General features: G+C 37.1%; 1 protein-coding gene across 11 annotated transcripts in view; it reads left to right on the top strand.

Annotated features, from left to right (window-relative positions):
* WDR33 (WD repeat domain 33) overlaps positions 1–17690 on the top strand; it is a 68162-nt gene that overhangs the window by 13456 nt on the left and 37016 nt on the right. For 9 of the 11 annotated variants that reach the window (XR_013955181.1, XM_080605050.1, XM_080605049.1 and 6 more), the window contains exons 2-7: positions 4022–4246; positions 5946–6014; positions 6455–6559; positions 7174–7269; positions 7756–7907; positions 9667–9764. Coding sequence is in view for 10 of the 11 variants with exons in the window: in XM_080605050.1 (XP_080461176.1) it covers positions 4043–4246; positions 5946–6014; positions 6455–6559; positions 7174–7269; positions 7756–7907; positions 9667–9764 (724 nt within the window). In the remaining variant the exon portion in view is untranslated. Of the gene's footprint in view, positions 1–4021; positions 4247–5945; positions 6015–6454; positions 6560–7173; positions 7270–7755; positions 7908–9666; positions 9765–10403; positions 11793–14578; positions 15885–17690 lie in introns of those variants that run through there. The other 2 variants (XM_080605052.1, XM_080605048.1) reach the window with 2 other exon arrangements.

Raw genomic sequence — 17690 nt, 5'->3', positions numbered from 1 at the left:
TAATCTTTTGCTCAGGTTTGTTCCCTCTTTAAAGGAAGAATTATTTTCAGAATGCTGAATTCAGGTAATTTAAAACATTAGGAAGACAGTTTACTTCAAGATTACATGACTTGCAAAAATAAAGAATCCTTTTTTATCTAACCCTCCCCCTGGTAATTCTGTGCTTCCAAGACAGGCCGATGAGTCTAGCAGTCTGTCACAGTTCGAAGCCCTTAGCCACGATGGTTTGCTCCATTCCCATGTAGTGGAGAGTAAAATGAGTGGTGTGAACGTATCTGTGGTTTTGTTCTTTAAAACCTGAAACACTTTGCTAAAGATGGCAGGAGTAGCATGCATCAAGAGTATGTTCTTCCACATAATTCTTTTACAATGGGAAGAAGATTCCCAGGTAAGGAAGAACACTGAATGGTGAGATCTAGAAAGAGGTTTCCCAGAAATAGCATGGATGTTTCAGGAATGGGAAAGGCATGGAAGTGCCCACTGCTGGTCCCCAGAGCAGAGATGGATGTTGTTTCAAAGGATGAAAAAAGGAAGAACGTTTTGGAATGCCTTTACTTGCAAAGCTTCAGCACTGAATAACGTGTTGGACTTGGTCTGATGTTTGTTATTTAGATGTACTTAAGGATTCCTTAATGTAGAAGTTAAATGCAGAGTGGGTTTTTTTTTTTCAGAAATGGTTATTCACCGTAGGATTTTTGAAATTGGACAAGCACAGCTGTTAAACGTACAATGTATAGATGTTGCTTTCTTTCCTTTTAGTAACATTTCTCCAGTCAAAGAAGTGGGCGTTACTGATGTGTTGAACAATGACTTGTTATGCTGACTTTGCACTGTGGTGCTACCTTGTATTTTCTGCCTGGGAAAGCTGAAATAGTTCTTCTATAAACATTTTTTTTTTTTTCCACTGAATGACCTGAATCATATTTTGGACTCCAATGTGCTATTGCAATGCAAATAATTACAGTTAATTTTCACTGTTTCTGTTATACTGCAAAAGTGTTTTCCTTTAAAGCTTTGTTTAACTTTACAGACAGTTTTTTTAGCTGATACAAGCAAGCTAAGGGAGAGACTGTAGAGACATTGGTCTCAAAAGCACAAGACAAGTTAGGGTACTGGTAGCTTCAATATTAAACTGCTGTGTTTGACTCAAGTAGAAGTTCTTGGAGGTGAATATTCAGTTTTGATCTGATAACTGACTGCATAGGCAAACCCTTAATTTCCGAAACTTCTCTGGAAACGTCGTTTGCTGTGTGTATATACACACACACCTGCACGCTATAGGTATGACGTATGCAAAGACGACTTGGGTGTAAGGATATTACGTGGATAAAAGCATGATATTTGAGGCATTATTAGAAGGACGTGATTATGAGCAGCTGGGTTAAATCCTTCTGTAGATTCATACAGTTTGCAACTGCACGTAGGAAGCTTTTTGTGATGGAGGCAGTGATCTAGGAAGTTGGAGAAAACAGTGTTTTAAAAAAGAACATAAAGCCTTCATTTCCTTAATCCTGTGCCGTCTCGTGTTTTGTCACATAGTCTTGTCACAACCACGACCTCAGCGAGCAGGGTCTAAGTGTGAAGAGGTGTAATTAACATCCGTATATGCCTTTGATAACCATAAACCATTGTTTCCATAAATACTCCTGTTAGGTGAATGGTGTTTACAATAATCTAAGCCAGAGACTGCTTGCAATAGCTTTGGGAATGTCCAGTCTAAAATGCTCACATAGCAAATGTTTATTTACCTATGTTTGAAAGAGATTTTTTTTTTTTCAGGAGATCTGGTTTTCTGAAATACGAGAGTGATTGGTGAATTAACCTGTTGCTTTGGAGTGTTTCTCTAAAAAGGCGTTTTTATAAAATGTCTTCTTGCAAATACCTGATCAGAGTGTTTTGGAAGCTGCAGCATGTGTGCGTCTGCATTCTTGCTCTTGGTTCTTCAAATTCATTTTTCCATTACCTATAAGGGAATACAGATATTGTGTGCGTTTGAAAAGTTACCTTTTTTTTTTTTTTCCCTCTCTGGCTTAAAGGTATCTTTAGACTTGAGAGTGATTAGAACTGGATTTTTCTTGTTTTTTTTTTCTTTTTCTAAGAGTTGTAGGAGAACCTGAGATAGCGTTGGGGTACTTGGCATACTTCCTGCGTCAGAAAGTTCTGCCTCCTTTTTCTTGTTTCAAAGGAGCTTAATGTTTCAGTAATGGTGTGGTGACAGCGATGTTACTAGGTCTACCTCCAAACACAATCTTATTAGGCCACCTGGTACTGAGCAGCTTTCAGGCAAATATGAAGGCTTGTTTACGTAAAAGTTCTTCTTTTTCCAATTACACAAGTTGGTCTAATGAAAAATGCTATTCCTGCCAACAGTCTTAAATTTTCTGACCTTATTTAAGGAAATGTGTCATTTTAGTTCAGACTTCTGTCTTCAGAAGTAACAGCCAGATGTCATCGGTGATGCGTGTTACCATTCACCTGACGCACATTCGGTTAGCAGTAGGAAGGAGTGTATGACTGCTAGGTTTGCAAAGCCTGTGCAGGGTCAGCCCTGCCCCATACCAACAACTGCGTGTTGGAAGGGCAGCCTGCACCTTGGCACTATTTCGTACCTTCTTTTACATCTAACACGTCTATCTTACCTTTATTGCGCTGTTTAAAAAATTGAAACATTTTTCAATTACTGAGATAAGAAAAGGCAAGATAAAGCTGTAAGCTCAATGATTGAAATACCTTTCCAGCTCCCTCAAATTGAGGGTCCGAGTACTTTAATTAAACAGGAAATTGCATTCATGGGTGTCCAAGCAGATTTCAGTTTCTTGTTCTGAATGCTACCAGTTCCATTTTCATTCCTTTTACTAAATGCACGCTGACTCTGTGTAAGCTTTTTAGCATTGGTGCAAATAAGATTTCTCAGCATTGTTTGCTTTCTTCAATTTATTTTGGTTTAAAGCTCATGCCAAACTACAACTTGCGGACAGAGGAGTGCTAGCTGAAAATTAAGTGTGAGTTTTCACTGGTCCAGCGTGTGTCAGTACTTAATCTGAAGTCAGTATTTACATTGAAGACGGTATATTTTCTAGTCTTCAGCTGTGAGGAGCTTGCTGTGGTATCACTTGGAGATTTTACGGAAGTAAAAATTACTTTTAGGCTAGTTTCTCTTTGTCAGAAAAAAAAATTCGTATTGCTGCTGATGGTGAGCAATGGCATTTTGCATCATTAGATTTGTACATTATTTTTGTTCTTATTTTTTATTGCCCTTTTTCTGTCCTATTAAACCTTCTTTATTTCAACCCACATTTTTTTTATATTTTTTTCCCTGTTTCTTTCCCCCATCCCACCTGGGATTGGTTGGTTGGAGCGAGTGGATGGCTATGTGGTGCTGAGCTGCTGGCTGGGTTAAACCTCAACAGGGGCGATGTTTGGTTACACTTATTAGAGAATCTTGAAAATTACATAATTGATTTATTTTGCAGTAATGCAATTGAAAGTGTACCTTAAGGCAGAAAGTGATCTGTGGTATGTTTATTATAAGCTATGTAAAGGAAATGTAATTTTATTTTTGCATCCTAGAGTAAGGTTTTAGGGTAGTCCTTTAAAACTTTTTTCCTTGTTAATAGTTTAAATGGCAAGTACCATGGTGTTTCCTGTTGTATACTGAATCTGAAGCATCACGTTGTTTGGAAGGAGCTGCTTGTTTCTTGCCTGTATTATTCTTATTGAGGACATTATTTTCCTGCACAGTTAAGCAATAATAAAACAGAATTTATAGTGATCTGTTTCAGTAAAAAATTCCTCTCAATACCTGATCAAAGTAAGTTGATCACTTGATCACTTTAAGGTGAGTGATGTGCGACACAGAGGAAGAAAAACACTTGTTCAGAGAATGCCGCAAATGTAACTTCAAGAAGTACTGTTTACTGGGTAGAAGCATTATTTATACTTGTAGACTTAAGTTATTGGAGGTACTAATATTGCAGTTTTATCGTTATTGTGTAGTAACCTATTGTTTCACTTTTTTCAGTCTTCCAGAAACAAGATAGCCATGGCCACAGAAATTGGCTCCCCGCCCCGATTTTTCCATATGCCGAGGTTCCAGCACCAGGCGCCTCGGCAGTTGTTCTACAAAAGACCTGATTTTGCACAGCAGCAAGCAATGCAACAGCTTACTTTTGATGGAAAACGAATGCGAAAAGCTGTGAACCGAAAGACTATAGACTACAATCCCTCTGTAATTAAATATTTGGAGGTTGGTTAATTTTCTGGTTTTGTTTGAAAAACATTTTTCCTTCATGAAATGTGGAATTCCGTTTTCCAGATGTTTGTAGAGCAGTCTGGAATATTGAGAGATCTACTGCTGCATTTTCAAACCAAGTGACAAATGCCTGTAAACTTGGTATAGGGTGAACACACGTTTTCGGTCATTCGTAATAAAACTGCACATATACACAACTGAATTTACAGTTAAATTGTAAGCATCAATTTTAACATTGTCTGTCTTGGAATTACAACTTGGGAGTGCATATGAATGTCTCGTGTGATGTTCTGAGTTCTTGGTGGACACAACTCAGTGTAAACAATGTAATTATTCTTTTATTTTGAAATAAAAAGTTCTTGAAGTGGGAAATAAACCATTTCCCTTTCACCTCCAAAACCAGATCACCATAAAATGTATTTTAATTTTACTAAATAACACTGTTTAGAACTGTGGTCTCTGAAAATCCTATTCTGTACTCTTAAAAGACAGAGAACAACTTTAATGAAATTTTCTGAAGAAATGGTTCTGTGAAAAGTGATTTATTAGCTTTCCTGATGGGGTGCTATTCATTTCTTCATAAATAAAATTCTTTGATCAAGATGTGCTCTACAAATGCTGACTATTAGCTCAGAAGACAAAGAATCAAATCAGCAGATAGAGGAGTTGTTCAAATCTCAACAGCAACATTGCAAAGGTGTGATGAACTGAATTTGGTCTGCTGTGGCCAGTGCATGATTGTAGTTTGTAGATGTTAAAAATTCAAATGTTTTTCTTACTTAAATTTATAAGTTACTGTCTAAGATCTGTTTAAATACCAAATATTAAAACATTCTTAATATTTTAGGAATGCCCACCCCCAAAAGAACTCTAGTGGACAAATTGTAAAAAACAATTGTAGTAGCTCAGGACCTCTCTTTCACTTTGGCAGAAATAAGCTACCTTGTTGCCCTGTTTATTAAACACGTAAATGAGAGAGAGGAAAAAAAAAGATTTGTTTTGAGTGCTTGGGATATACCAAAATTCCACTTCAGTCACCATTTCTAACACTAAGATGATTTGATGTGGTCCCACAAAAAAGTGAATAACGGTTTATACGTAGTTCCTTCTTGGCTTAAGAAATTCTGGCAAACTGTAGTAGTGTATGCTAGAAATGTTTTAACTAATGTTCTAGCTTATGTTTCTAATATGTACACATGCAAGTTGGTAATATGAAGCCAAAATTTTTCATTTCTATTTCAGGGGAGGTTTAGGTTGGAATTTCTGAGACATTTATTCTCAGAAAGAGTAGTCAGGCATTGGAACGGGTTGCCCAGGGAGGTGGTGGCGTCACTTTTCCTGGGGGTGTTTGAGAAAAGGTTGGACTTGATGCTTGGAGATGTGGTTTAGTGGGTGACATTGGTAGTAGGGTGATGGTTGGACCAGATGGTCTTGGAGGTCTTTTCCAACTTTAATGACTCTGTGTAAAGTACTTTTTTAAAGTTGGTGTTTGGCATGTCAAATTTAACACACCCAAGGTATTTTTATCACTGGGTCTTCTAAGTTTTATGCATTTCAATACAATGTTATCTTTACTTGATGCTTAAGCCACAGTGCTTTGGGATTTGCCAACCAGGCTGTCAACACATTATTTTCTGTTGTTTAACCGTGAAGTAGTGGAGATATGAACTAGGAGTTGTTTTCTTCTTTCCAGAATAGAGTATGGCAGAGAGACCAGCGAGATATGCGAGCAATCCAGCCTGATGCAGGATATTATAATGATGTAAGTAAAATCTTTCTTCTGAAACTGATGACGTTCTGTAGGTAAAATTGGTCCAGAAAATCAGAGCAACTCTGCCTGTCAGCTGAGAGTATCTTTTTGTCCACAAGAGGTCTCAAATATATGAAGGGAGTTTTCTCCCTACATTATTTTGTTCTGTTGAAATCTGCCCATGAGAAACCGCAATTGGGTAGGCTTTTAATTTATGAACATAAACTCTCATAACACAGTGAGCTTAGTACATTGCTCTTGAAGATGCTGGTTCTGCATGTTAGAAATGGTAAGTCATACAGACTTCTGCTTCATACAGTCTGCTTCCACGGACTTACTCCTGATAATATTCCTGCAAATGAAAAACTTGCTTTTCTAGAAATGGGTGTTGAGAATGCATGTTTTCCTTCTAGTTAGAAATGTCACTTCTAAATCTCTTTCTCTTTTTGTAGTTGGTCCCTCCCATAGGAATGCTGAACAACCCTATGAATGCTGTAACAACAAAATTTGTTCGGACATCTACTAATAAAGTAAAATGCCCAGTATTTGTTGTCAGGGTGAGTATAGTGTTGGATTTACTTAGACGTATTGTCTTATTTTAGAGTCTTGATATTCTTAACTGCAGAGAGAAACAAAGGATCAGATCAGTTAAAGCATTTTCAAATAAAACTAACATGGGATACGTGGATGACTACTGTGTCTACTTCTAGTCTTTTTGTGGAGGATTTTAGGAAATCAAATGGTAAGGTCTGAGTACAAAGTACTTCTTTCCGACCTTGGGGTGCATTTAATCTTTTTCGGATTGTTTTGGGGACTAATAATCAGATAAAAGGCAGTTAGGTCTTTGTGCACCTTGACTCTTGTAGAATCTTTTAACAACTTTTCCATTACGTCAGCAGTATTGTTTAGTATCGTCTGCTAGGAGTGTGTTGGTGCCAATAAACTGTTTCTTCCCTTTGGTTAAATTGTTGTTGCTTCTATAGCAGACTAGCTTTGTTCTCTTGTTAGAAAAGTCAAAAACTCTCTGGCTTCTGCATTTTTGTCTATTTTGCATTCACTGGCCAATCACTTAGTAAATACTAGTTCTGAAATTCCCTGGAAGAAGCTTGAGATTTATTTAGAGGATTGTGAAGAAATGCTACATTTACACAGTTAAGTCTTTCTTTTGCAGTGGACTCCTGAGGGGAGACGCTTGGTTACTGGTGCATCTAGTGGAGAGTTCACATTGTGGAATGGACTGACTTTCAATTTTGAAACAATATTACAGGTAAATTCATCTGTCAAGATCTCTGTGCATTTCCTTGAGGTCCTGGAGCATGTTTTGGGGAAAAATTTTTCACCTGCTCCTCATCTTGGGCCAGTGGTCTAAGTGTGGTAATGGGAGTCTCAGGGTGGTTGTTTTTTTTTTTTTTTGGTTTTGTTCTGACCCTATGTCAGACTGTGGCTATAGGCAATTCACTTAATGCTTCTCATTCCATTTGCGTATGCTTTACTAACTGTTCTTAGGGATTCACTACTTACAACACAATTTGGAAACGAAGTGTATATACTCTTTATTTAGAGGGCAGTTGTATACAGTATAAGGGAATGTTTTTTTCCCCCAGCAAGAATTTATTGAATCTCACTGGATTGTTATTGTTCTCATTTTTTTTGTTACATCTGTTTAAGTAGGAACTTTTAAAAACTTTGATGTTTGTGTGAGTCAGACAGTATTTGAACAAGTTTGCTAGATGTTTTGTTTCTGAATTTACAGGCTCACGACAGCCCTGTAAGGGCTATGACTTGGTCACACAATGATATGTGGATGCTGACAGCAGACCATGGGGGATATGTGAAATACTGGCAGTCCAACATGAACAACGTCAAGATGTTCCAGGCACATAAGGAGGCGATTAGAGAGGCCAGGTTTATACACAATATACCATTTTCTGTAGTACCTATTGCCATGATTAGACTGTTCTCTAAGTGTATTCTGGGTGAAGAAATGCATGGGTTCTGTCAGATTCTGGGAAACTTCCTGCACCACATAAACACAATATTTTCTTTTGTTTCCACATTCTCACCGTTTTGCTGGCACCTTTCTGAATTAGTATTGTCCCAGTATCGGCCTCTGCAATATGTTAGAGATGTATTTGTCTGCCGCATTTTGCACTGGTATTCTTTTCATTTTTATATGGTGACGATGTGTATCAGTTATTCCTTTTTATACGCACTGTGTAAGACAACAATTTCATTCCAAATAAAGAATTCAGTCTTTAATAACGTAACTGAATAAAATATAAAGCCTTCAGAAATAAAACACCTGCATAGTTCTCACAAAATAATAAAACACTAAATAAAGTGAAGAACTGCTTGGCTTGGTGAAGCCAAGACTTCCAGTAATACTAAATACCCACGCAGACTGCCACATACAGAAGTCTAATGTTAATACTGAATGGGTTCTTCAAGCCTGAAACTGTAAGCAAGCCATTGAAAAGAAGACTATAGGATATTCTCTTGGTTCAGTGTTGATGCCTCAGATGTGCAAATGTCTATACATATAAAAAATGGAATCTGAAGTGATACTATCAGTAAGATGTAAATGAAGGATGTCTCTAAAGCAAACCTGCATATAATCTTTAGTAAGATACGGAAGTAGAAGAACTGTTTTTAAACTAAGCCTGAAGAGAAGCTGCAGACCCCAAATGAAGCTAAAGCAGTGTTTCTTCGGGTTCAGGTGCTGGCCCTTGGTGGTAAAGGTTCACTGCCACTAAAACGCGTTCCACTAAAGTCACCATTTTTCTTTGATAGGGTGTAGCATTTTCTGTTAGTTCGGTTATGAAAAGTGCTTATGTTGGATTCAGTTACTGTCTGACTATATTGTGGCCATACACTGAATTTCTCTACTATTTTAAGCTCTCTCCTGATCATAAAGATCCTAAGATTTCAAGAGGGCTCTCTCATGGACTTTCACTGCATCAGAAAGGGAGGGAGTGCTGTCAGTTGCTGGGGATGTTCTCGCCTTAATCACATGGCTAAATAACTCCTTGCTTTTCCAGTGACTTCCATCAAGTGATGTTGACTGCTCAGTCTGGAAGCTTCTATGTCTGTAGAAATCTTTTCAGGGTGTTGATGGGGTTGGCAATAGAAGGGATTTTTTTCCAAATTCCATTTACAATAAGTTTTGTATTTGTTTTATGTATTATTTTTTTCCAACTAGCTTTTTCCTATGACCAGCTTTCCCTTATTTTTGCTTTTCTGCTGCAAAGCATCTGTGGCTGAAGAGGAGTTTTTTCCTAAGAACTGTTCTCCCGTGCCTCTACACAGATTCACTTTCTATTGGTATTGCCAAACATGAAAATCTAGGGTGACAGTTACCAAGTCATACTGACGTTGCTTCTCATCCTGCAGAGAAGGCACTACTTTATGCAGTCATAGGTAGGAAGGTGCTAAGAATAAATTCCGGATTTCCTATTTGACCGGGGACTGCAATGCAATAGTAATCCTATGCTAAATTCATGTCTTGTGATGAAGTGGCAGGCACCGTATTCACTTAAAAGTCCCTATGTTCAAATGCATCTTTCAGTGTATAACACCTTACAGTATAATTTTGCCCTGTCTGAGAAGCATAGATAATCTGTTAAATGCTGACTTCTTTCCCCTGCTGTGTGTCTTCATGTAACAGTTTCTCACCCACGGATAATAAATTTGCTACATGCTCTGACGACGGCACTGTTAGAATCTGGGACTTTCTACGTTGCCATGAGGAGAGAATTCTTCGAGGTATGTGTACCAAAAGTACTGATTGGGGTATTTCAGGAGGGGGAAAACCTTTTTTTAACTAGGTGTTCACAGTACAGAAATATCAGCTTGTCTACATTTTTGTTTTACATCCCTATCTTAAATCCTCCAAACAATTTTTTGTTTGGCTGCTGTTGTAGGTGCCTTAAGCTCAGACTTGCAGTTCACAATGGCATTACTTTCTTTACTGTCCACTTAAACTCTTAACGATGGAGGTGGATAGAAGGACATTTTTCTACCCCTATTGTTTTTCTAGGTCAGCAATACATTTACCTTTCTCCAGGCTTGAATCTTTGTGACCGCTTTTCCTTCAGAGCACACATTTTCATGTTGAGGATTCCATGCTTTTCATGGGAATGCCTTTCATTCTGAATTACTTGGAGGCAAGGTAGTTGCTGTTTCTCAGTTCTTAAGAGAGGGAGAGCTTAGAGAAAACAACTGCATTTTGATCACATCATGCATAGCACATGCGAAGGATCCTAGCTCAGTAGTTTTCAGTGCAACATCTGTGTACACTAACTTCCGGTGCATTTCCGCTGATTGTGTAGAGCTTGCTCCCTCTCTTGCTGCAGTCTTACTGAATTGCAAAAATAGTTTTTGACAGCTATTCCTTTCTTGCAGAAGACATCAAAGGTATATAGGAAGAGAATTTATAAAAGGGTGCCTTGAGATTGGGGATTGTAGGCACGTAGAGAAACTGCAAAGAAGATATGCAATGAAAACACGGAATTAAGCTTCTAGGTGTTTGAGCTCGTTCACTGCTTTCCCAAACTATGGATTTTTCTTTTCTCTTATGACATAGACTCTGTTTCTCTTGACTCTTAAGCTCTTCTTTTACTAATGTACTACTTTCAAACGCCGCCACCTTGAAAAGATACTGTGCTCCAGCATTCTTGCAACAATGATTTTCTATTGGAAGCTGTGTATAGGCATTACTGTAGACGTGTCCTTTACAGGAGCTGACAAGCGAATTTCTAGGTGGTATCATTTAGATTCATTATTCCGGGAGGACCCAGACAGTATTGGGACGTTTTGCTTGATGCTTTACAAAAGAAGTCGTTCTGCACTATACATGTGCTGTATCCTCCTCCAGGTTTGTACTTAACTACTCACCTAAATTGTGTGGAGGAAATGGGGATTGCCTGCACACACAGTTGTCAAGATTACAATAAACTCAAATTCTCATACGTTCTTAAAATGTTCGGCATAAAGTGGAAGGAGTGAAGCATTTAATGTACACCATAGAAAACAGAACTTACACTACCTTTCCTTCTGTTACATTGTGTACTTGAACACTGTGACCACATCTTAAATAGAACTATGCTTTAATTTCTTGTAGTTTATATATAATCACAATCTGCAATTTTTAGTTGGCAGAACAGCTCTCTAAAGAAAATCTTTGCTTCTACTTGTACAATGTACCCACAGTATACTTTGTTATATAAGTTGGAAATATTTTCAAAACTTCACATCTCTGGATAAAAGTAGACAGGCCAGGTTACTTTGTTTCTGCTGCTAGATAAGCAAGGTCTGCCAAGTAAAAACACCAAAAACAAAACAAAAAAACACAACCAACCAACCAAAAAAAAAGAAACAACCTAGAAACGCATACACTGGGTGTTTGGGGAGTGTGGGGGGAATGTTTCTATAAAACATACAAGTTTAGTTTTGGCTTTATTCCCTAGCACTATTTAAGTGATCAGAAGACATATTTGAGAGAGCTGTATGGGAAACACTTAAATAGCTTCCTTGGTGAAAAATACAGACTTTCATTAATTATTTGGAGTCTAGTGTGTATGGCTTTCGGAAACTGATCTTCAGCTTTTTGCTTCTCTACATGCATTTTGCCTTTAGGTAATACTTTGCTTAGTACAGCCTTAAAAATCTGAATTATTTTGTAATTGCCCTTCCAAATTTACAGTGATCTGCAAATTAAAATTCTGGTGGCGCTTCACTATACTTCATTATGTACAAAATTTTTTTATATCAAATACCCTGATAAATGGTTTTTATTACTTTCACAAACCATGTTTCAGCTGTTCTGGTTAACATTGATGCTGTGAAGTTTAAGTGATACTACAGTATAGTTCAGATAAAAAAAAATTCACTTAGTATGTTATAGTACTCTTCAGGTTATCTCACTCAATTACAAATTCAAATGAAATTGTCAATTTGCAGTCACATGTATTCAAAAGAAGAAAATGTACCACTCAGGGATAAAACAAATATATCGTTATTGTACTTCTCTATTTCTTAGTAACCAATTAAGGAATGTAGTTTAAAAAAGCAGACTTAACTTTAATGCTAGAGAATGCTTTTAAAGCAGTTCTACGAAGAACTTTAAAGGTAGTGGGATAAGCTTTGGTATAGAAAGGAAAATATTCTGTGGACTTATTATAGACACTTCTGTTTGCACTGGAATCAACTGATACAATTTATTTCCATTATTGAATGAAATGGTTCCCTTTACTCAAAAGTGGTCTAAACGAGCAATTCTAGTCATAACTTCTAAGGGTTGAGAAAACAAATTGGAAGTGGTAAATTATGTGGGACTTCTTGTTTTAAAGGTTTTGCTGGAGTTCTTTCAGCTGTCTGCAGCAGGCTACACAGCGTAGCTAAAAGCTACATACAAGCTAATAAATAATACATATGAGCTAAATCATTCATTAAAGACATTTTCTGCGTGAGGCAGAACGTTTTACCTGTCCAGCTTCCTTTTTGGTCAAAATGAAAATAAACAGTGCACCCTGTTTTGTTCTTCATACATAACGCCATAAGTTCTGGATCCTTTTTCTTTAACCTTCCTAAGAGACCCTTTGCTGCCTAGCTTTTCACTGATTTATGTTGCTTTCCTGCTGTTTCTACCATTGTGGCTTTCTGTATGGGGGTTTTCTGTTTTGTTAGGAGTATGTGCAAATCAATCAAGCCACTTTTTAATAACATGAAGAAGTAAATAGGATAAAAATCGTCCATTCTTTGGGGAACCATCCTTAAGTCAGTCATCTTAAAGTGAATTATCTTGCAAGAGTTTGAAGGTGGGGGCAATGGCATCATGTCAAAGTCATTTATCTTCTTGCTTCTCCTCAAACTAATTGTGGTCTGTCTTTTCTCTTGAAGCAAAGCTTTTGTTCAAATTCTGCACCAGTAGCTTCTGTCTATGTTAATTTCTGTAATGTTATTTTAAAATGATGGTAACAGGTATATTTGGTGTACTTGCTAAAAAGCACTGGTTGGAATTTAACTTGTTGAAAACAATTTAAAAAAAAAAATACGAGGGCATATGAAGCAGTCAATGGAATATCAGTATGTTGTTTTCATGTCAATAGTCTGTGACTCTGAAGGGCATTTCCTGTAATGACACATAACAAAACACTGTTTGATCTTCAGTCTAAGCGACTGCAGTGAAGTTAATGCCAGGACTCATATAAACAGTTCCCAGTTCTGTGTGAACTTACATGTCAATGGCTTTTAATAGTGCTAATTACACCTGAAACATTTTTTTTGAAAAAACATATTCATCAAGTGAAAGCTTGATGTCCCTTTTTGTTTATCAAGAAATTAATGTTATCAATGAGTTGGCAGGTGGCGGGGGATCTCTGGGTATTGGGTCTGTGCTTTTGTATTCCTGAAGACTTTTTAGGTAGATTATTTGTGAACATGTGATTTCTTAATTACTCCCAGCATGAAACCATTGGTTAGGAGGCTACAAATTCAATTTTCAATGTTGTCAATTTCATTGTCACTCCTTCTTTCTTTCACACTGATGCACGCAACATCTAGTTGAAATGGGTACTTGTGAGAACTGTAAGGTTCTCATTCTGAAGTCCAGGTTAGCTGTGTGTTCCCAGGCTTCAGAGGTTTTCTGGCTTAAATAGATCTTTAGGAGAAGGTGAGTCCAGCTCTCTGAAGGATGGTGACCCAGGATTTAAGATGTTTTGTAGACAAATTTTCTGTTTTTTTTTTTGACTGGAGAACAGAATAAATTCTCTTCCATCCAACATAGTAGATGAGGCAAAAGATTTTTCTTAATTTAACTTGAACAATGAAAAGCAATCATGATTCCTGTATGTTCTTGCTGGATTTAAAATTTGCGGTTTGTAACAGTACATAACTTCTTGCCAGTGCATGCTTTACTCTTATAGAAAGTCTTTTTGCTTTTATCTTCAATAACATTGTTCTGCCAAGAACTTCTTGTTCAGGCTTAACACCAGTCTAAAACCTCCTTACCAACAAAACAACACATATGTTGTGTATGTGCACACTTGAAATCGCTACAGTTATGGTAAACTATATTATTTCTCATTTGCTCACAATATCTGCAAAACGTATCTCCACAGCTATGATTTTTTTACTTCTTTTCTTCCTTCCTTCTACTCTGTTTTTTGGGTCTTCATAAACAAATGAAATATCATGTAATATCTCTAATTGTTTAAGTAGCTTGTACTGGTTGTATACTCTGAACTTTCTGCCTGTAGGTGAAGGATCTCTTCATAGTTCTTGCTATCTGCTACCTTATTGAAATGGCAAATCTTGTACTTAAATTTTGGAGATGTGTTCAGTAGATGAAAGGAACCTGAGAACCAGAACCATATCTTCATATTAGTCCTCCAATTTTAAACGTTAGTAGCTAACTCTTAGCCTTGAAGCAGTGTAGCCTCAAATTGTTACCTTTTCCTGGAATGTGATAGAACTCTGTATTGGATGATGTAAAAGAAAAGATGGAAATAGCAGTATCGAGATTTCTTTTTCCCTCTCTTCTATATGAGGTTTTTCTTCTGTTTTTGTTACATTTGTAGGGATAGAAAACCCAGCAAATTCAAGAAATGCATTTATGCTGATGCTGTGTAAAGAAGGCAAGTCCTTGAATTTTTGAACTTAAAAAAAAAAAAAAAAGGTATTTGAAATGTGAGTATAGAATCAGTTAAAACTCTTCTTTGTTGTTGGGCTTTAGAATGCCAGTTACACTTCAGGTCTTTGATCTTTGTGAATCTTCATTGCCAAAGCAAATTTTGGGATGGGATGAGGGTGGGGACTAGGTTGCAGCTAAGTCTGTTGAGGTACAGTTATACTCCAAACAGCTGTGCATCAAACTTCTCATGTGTTCTAGACACAAATAATGTTAGGGATCTCAGTAGGATGTTAATAATGACTCTGTGATGTGAGGGTCTCTTCTCCTCTTCACAGTGTTCAGGTGATTTTTGCTCCATCTGACATATTTGGGCACTTCTGGTCTGCTATATGTGTAGTGCCGGCCCTGATGCTTCTTTTTTGGAGTTGTGCAAGGTTCTTGACCCAGTCTCAGTTGTCTGCTACCATTCACTTTTTAATTTCATTAGGAAACCTCTCAGTTGCCTTTGTGAGATTGAGTTAGAAATACTGTACACAATTTCCAGCTTCATCAGTGGAAGTCATCAAGCAAAATGTATTTTCCTAGTGTCTTTTCTTTACTCTTTTCCGAGAGTTAAGTAACACTAGGGATTTGGAATGTGAATAAAGATACTTCCTTGAGTTCATAAACTGTATCAATCATTCTGATGCTTGTTAGGATGGTGGGTATAGTCCACGTGGTCGATGGGAAGAATCAAACCTCTTCTGGCATGAAGCTACTAAAATATGTTCATGTCACCTCATAACTCAGTTTTATTGCTGAATGCGCCTTTCAATGCTACAGCATCTTGGTTTTCTCTATAGGAGATTTTATTAAAATACCGAGTTCTGCTTGTATTGAACATAAATATGTCTCTCTGGGAGTTGAGAAACTTCCTGCTATGTTGGCTTCTATTGGGTTTCTATTTGAAAAGTGTTCCGTATTGAACAAAACCCTTTGTTTTGATCAACTACACTTGAGTTCCTTGGTTTCTATGACTAAAAGGCGGTGGTTAGGAGGTAGCTTCATGATGCTTTTGCTCTGATCCTAAAGCAGCACCAGGGGAAGTGAGAATATCAAAGACTGCTCTTGGGGCTTTCTGTCTCTGACAAGCCTGTATGGTTTTGGTCTTTATTACAGTTCTGTTCTGAATTATGGTTTAAGTACAACATTCGAAGTCTTATAGTTCTGATTTTCATCTAGAATCTGGTGTTGAGTTACCAAAAAAAAAATAATTCATAAACTAGCAATATGAAGGATTCTCAATTGATGTATTAGAGATCATGAAAGATAAACCACAGCACCATGCTTTAAAAAAAAAGTTAGCAGACACTTCTGTCAACGTTTTCATAATACAAGAATGAAGAGGCATTGTGTGGGAATGGGATTATTTTGGATTCAGCTTTGAAGTGATTTTTTTCCTCCTGGTAAATATCCTGAAGTTGAAAGTTGCATAATCTGTCACATGGAGTCCAAGGGCAGATTTCACACTAAAAGAAGGTTATATTTGCTAATCTATTCTGTTAAGCTTGGAGGGAATGTTGGAAAACCCTAATGTTTCACAGGACAGCCAAGTCTTAGCACTGTTGAGATAACAGATGCTCATAAAAGAAGTTATGTAATTGCGTCAGTAGGGTTTCTTGCATCTACTTCCTTTTTTGTGTTTGGTAATTACAGGGGGTAGGTGAATACTGGACTAGGTGAAAACTTTCATGCAGCTTGTTAGTATAAATACTTCAGTGGTGAGAACTTCACTGTTACTTGTTGTGACTATTCAAAACGAATATGATATGTCGCAACACTCTGCATAGTGTTCACGATCTCATCAACGGTGAGAACCATTGATGCAGGTGTGTTTTATCCTAATGTTCTGCTTGTTGTTTTTGAGAGGAAAAGCAACACTTTAATCAGATTTCATTTATATTAATGAAAAAAATCCCAAACTACATAGGCATTTAAATACTGATGCTAAGATAAAAACATTTTTGCTTTCTGTGTGCAAGTGTAATTGTTGAACAGAATGTAGGCTGTATGCAATTAGGAGTGGTAGCTTCCTTATAGCTACTCACTAGTAATAGTCATATTAAAGGTTCTCAGCAGAAACAAAATGGTCTGGAGTTACTCTTGCAAAAGTGTTGTAACTCATCTTCTGATAAAATCTTACGTGGATATGTACTCAAAATCAGGCACTTCTTTTTTTTAATGGAATCTAGACTAGATTCCTACAGAAATACGCTATTTCCGAAGAAATATCAGAGGTCGTCAAAAAAAGAAAATCCTCATCAGTGCATAGAAGCTTTCCTTGCAGGCCTCTTGGTTGTTTGTTTTGTTTTGTTTTTTTTTTTTCTTGTGTGTGTGGGTTAAACAGACTTTTTAAACCATCCTGTAGTTACTGTACTCAAAAGCTTTTGTGCATCTAGGCAAGCATAGATTTTACCAAGCTTTTGATATTTTATTTCACGTAATTTTAATTGCATGCTTAAATTACCTGGTATATTAATCTCTGAGTGATATTCTGACTTTAGTAGTGAGAGAGTTCAAATTTTATTATATGAATAATATTGTAGTTATGATACTTAACATTACATGTTCATAAGGACAGCCAGGCACCGGAAGATAGGGGGAAAGCTTGGAAACATTTTCCCTAAAACACGGTGGTTCTTTTTTTTCTTTCATACTTGCCTGACCTTATCTTCTCGTGAAAAAAAAAAAAAAGTTCTGCTTGTCGTGTTGCATTTGTAGGAAGACACAGAGCCAAAGCTGAAATTGGGGTGCATGCTGAAACGGGATTATGGAGCAGACCAGGAGAAAGGGACTGATAAGAATCCTGAAGTGGGGAAATAAAAAAAAAAAAAAAAGGAGGGTGTGGGAGGGAGGTGAAAAGTACACATACACATACTTTTTTCACTAATATCTTTAAAATTTTATGTTCTGTGTCATGACTTTGAGAGACTCGAGTGTGAGTGCAGTTAGGAACACATTCTGTACTCATTTTGGCAATGAGTTTGGAGCGCTGTTTTAGCGAATGATGCCATGGCTCC

Source organism: Anser brachyrhynchus (genome assembly GCF_964034855.1).
Source record: "Anser brachyrhynchus genome assembly, chromosome: 9".
Classification (NCBI taxonomy): Eukaryota; Metazoa; Chordata; class Aves; order Anseriformes; family Anatidae; genus Anser; species Anser brachyrhynchus.
This window is presented reverse-complemented; position numbering and strand designations above follow the sequence as displayed.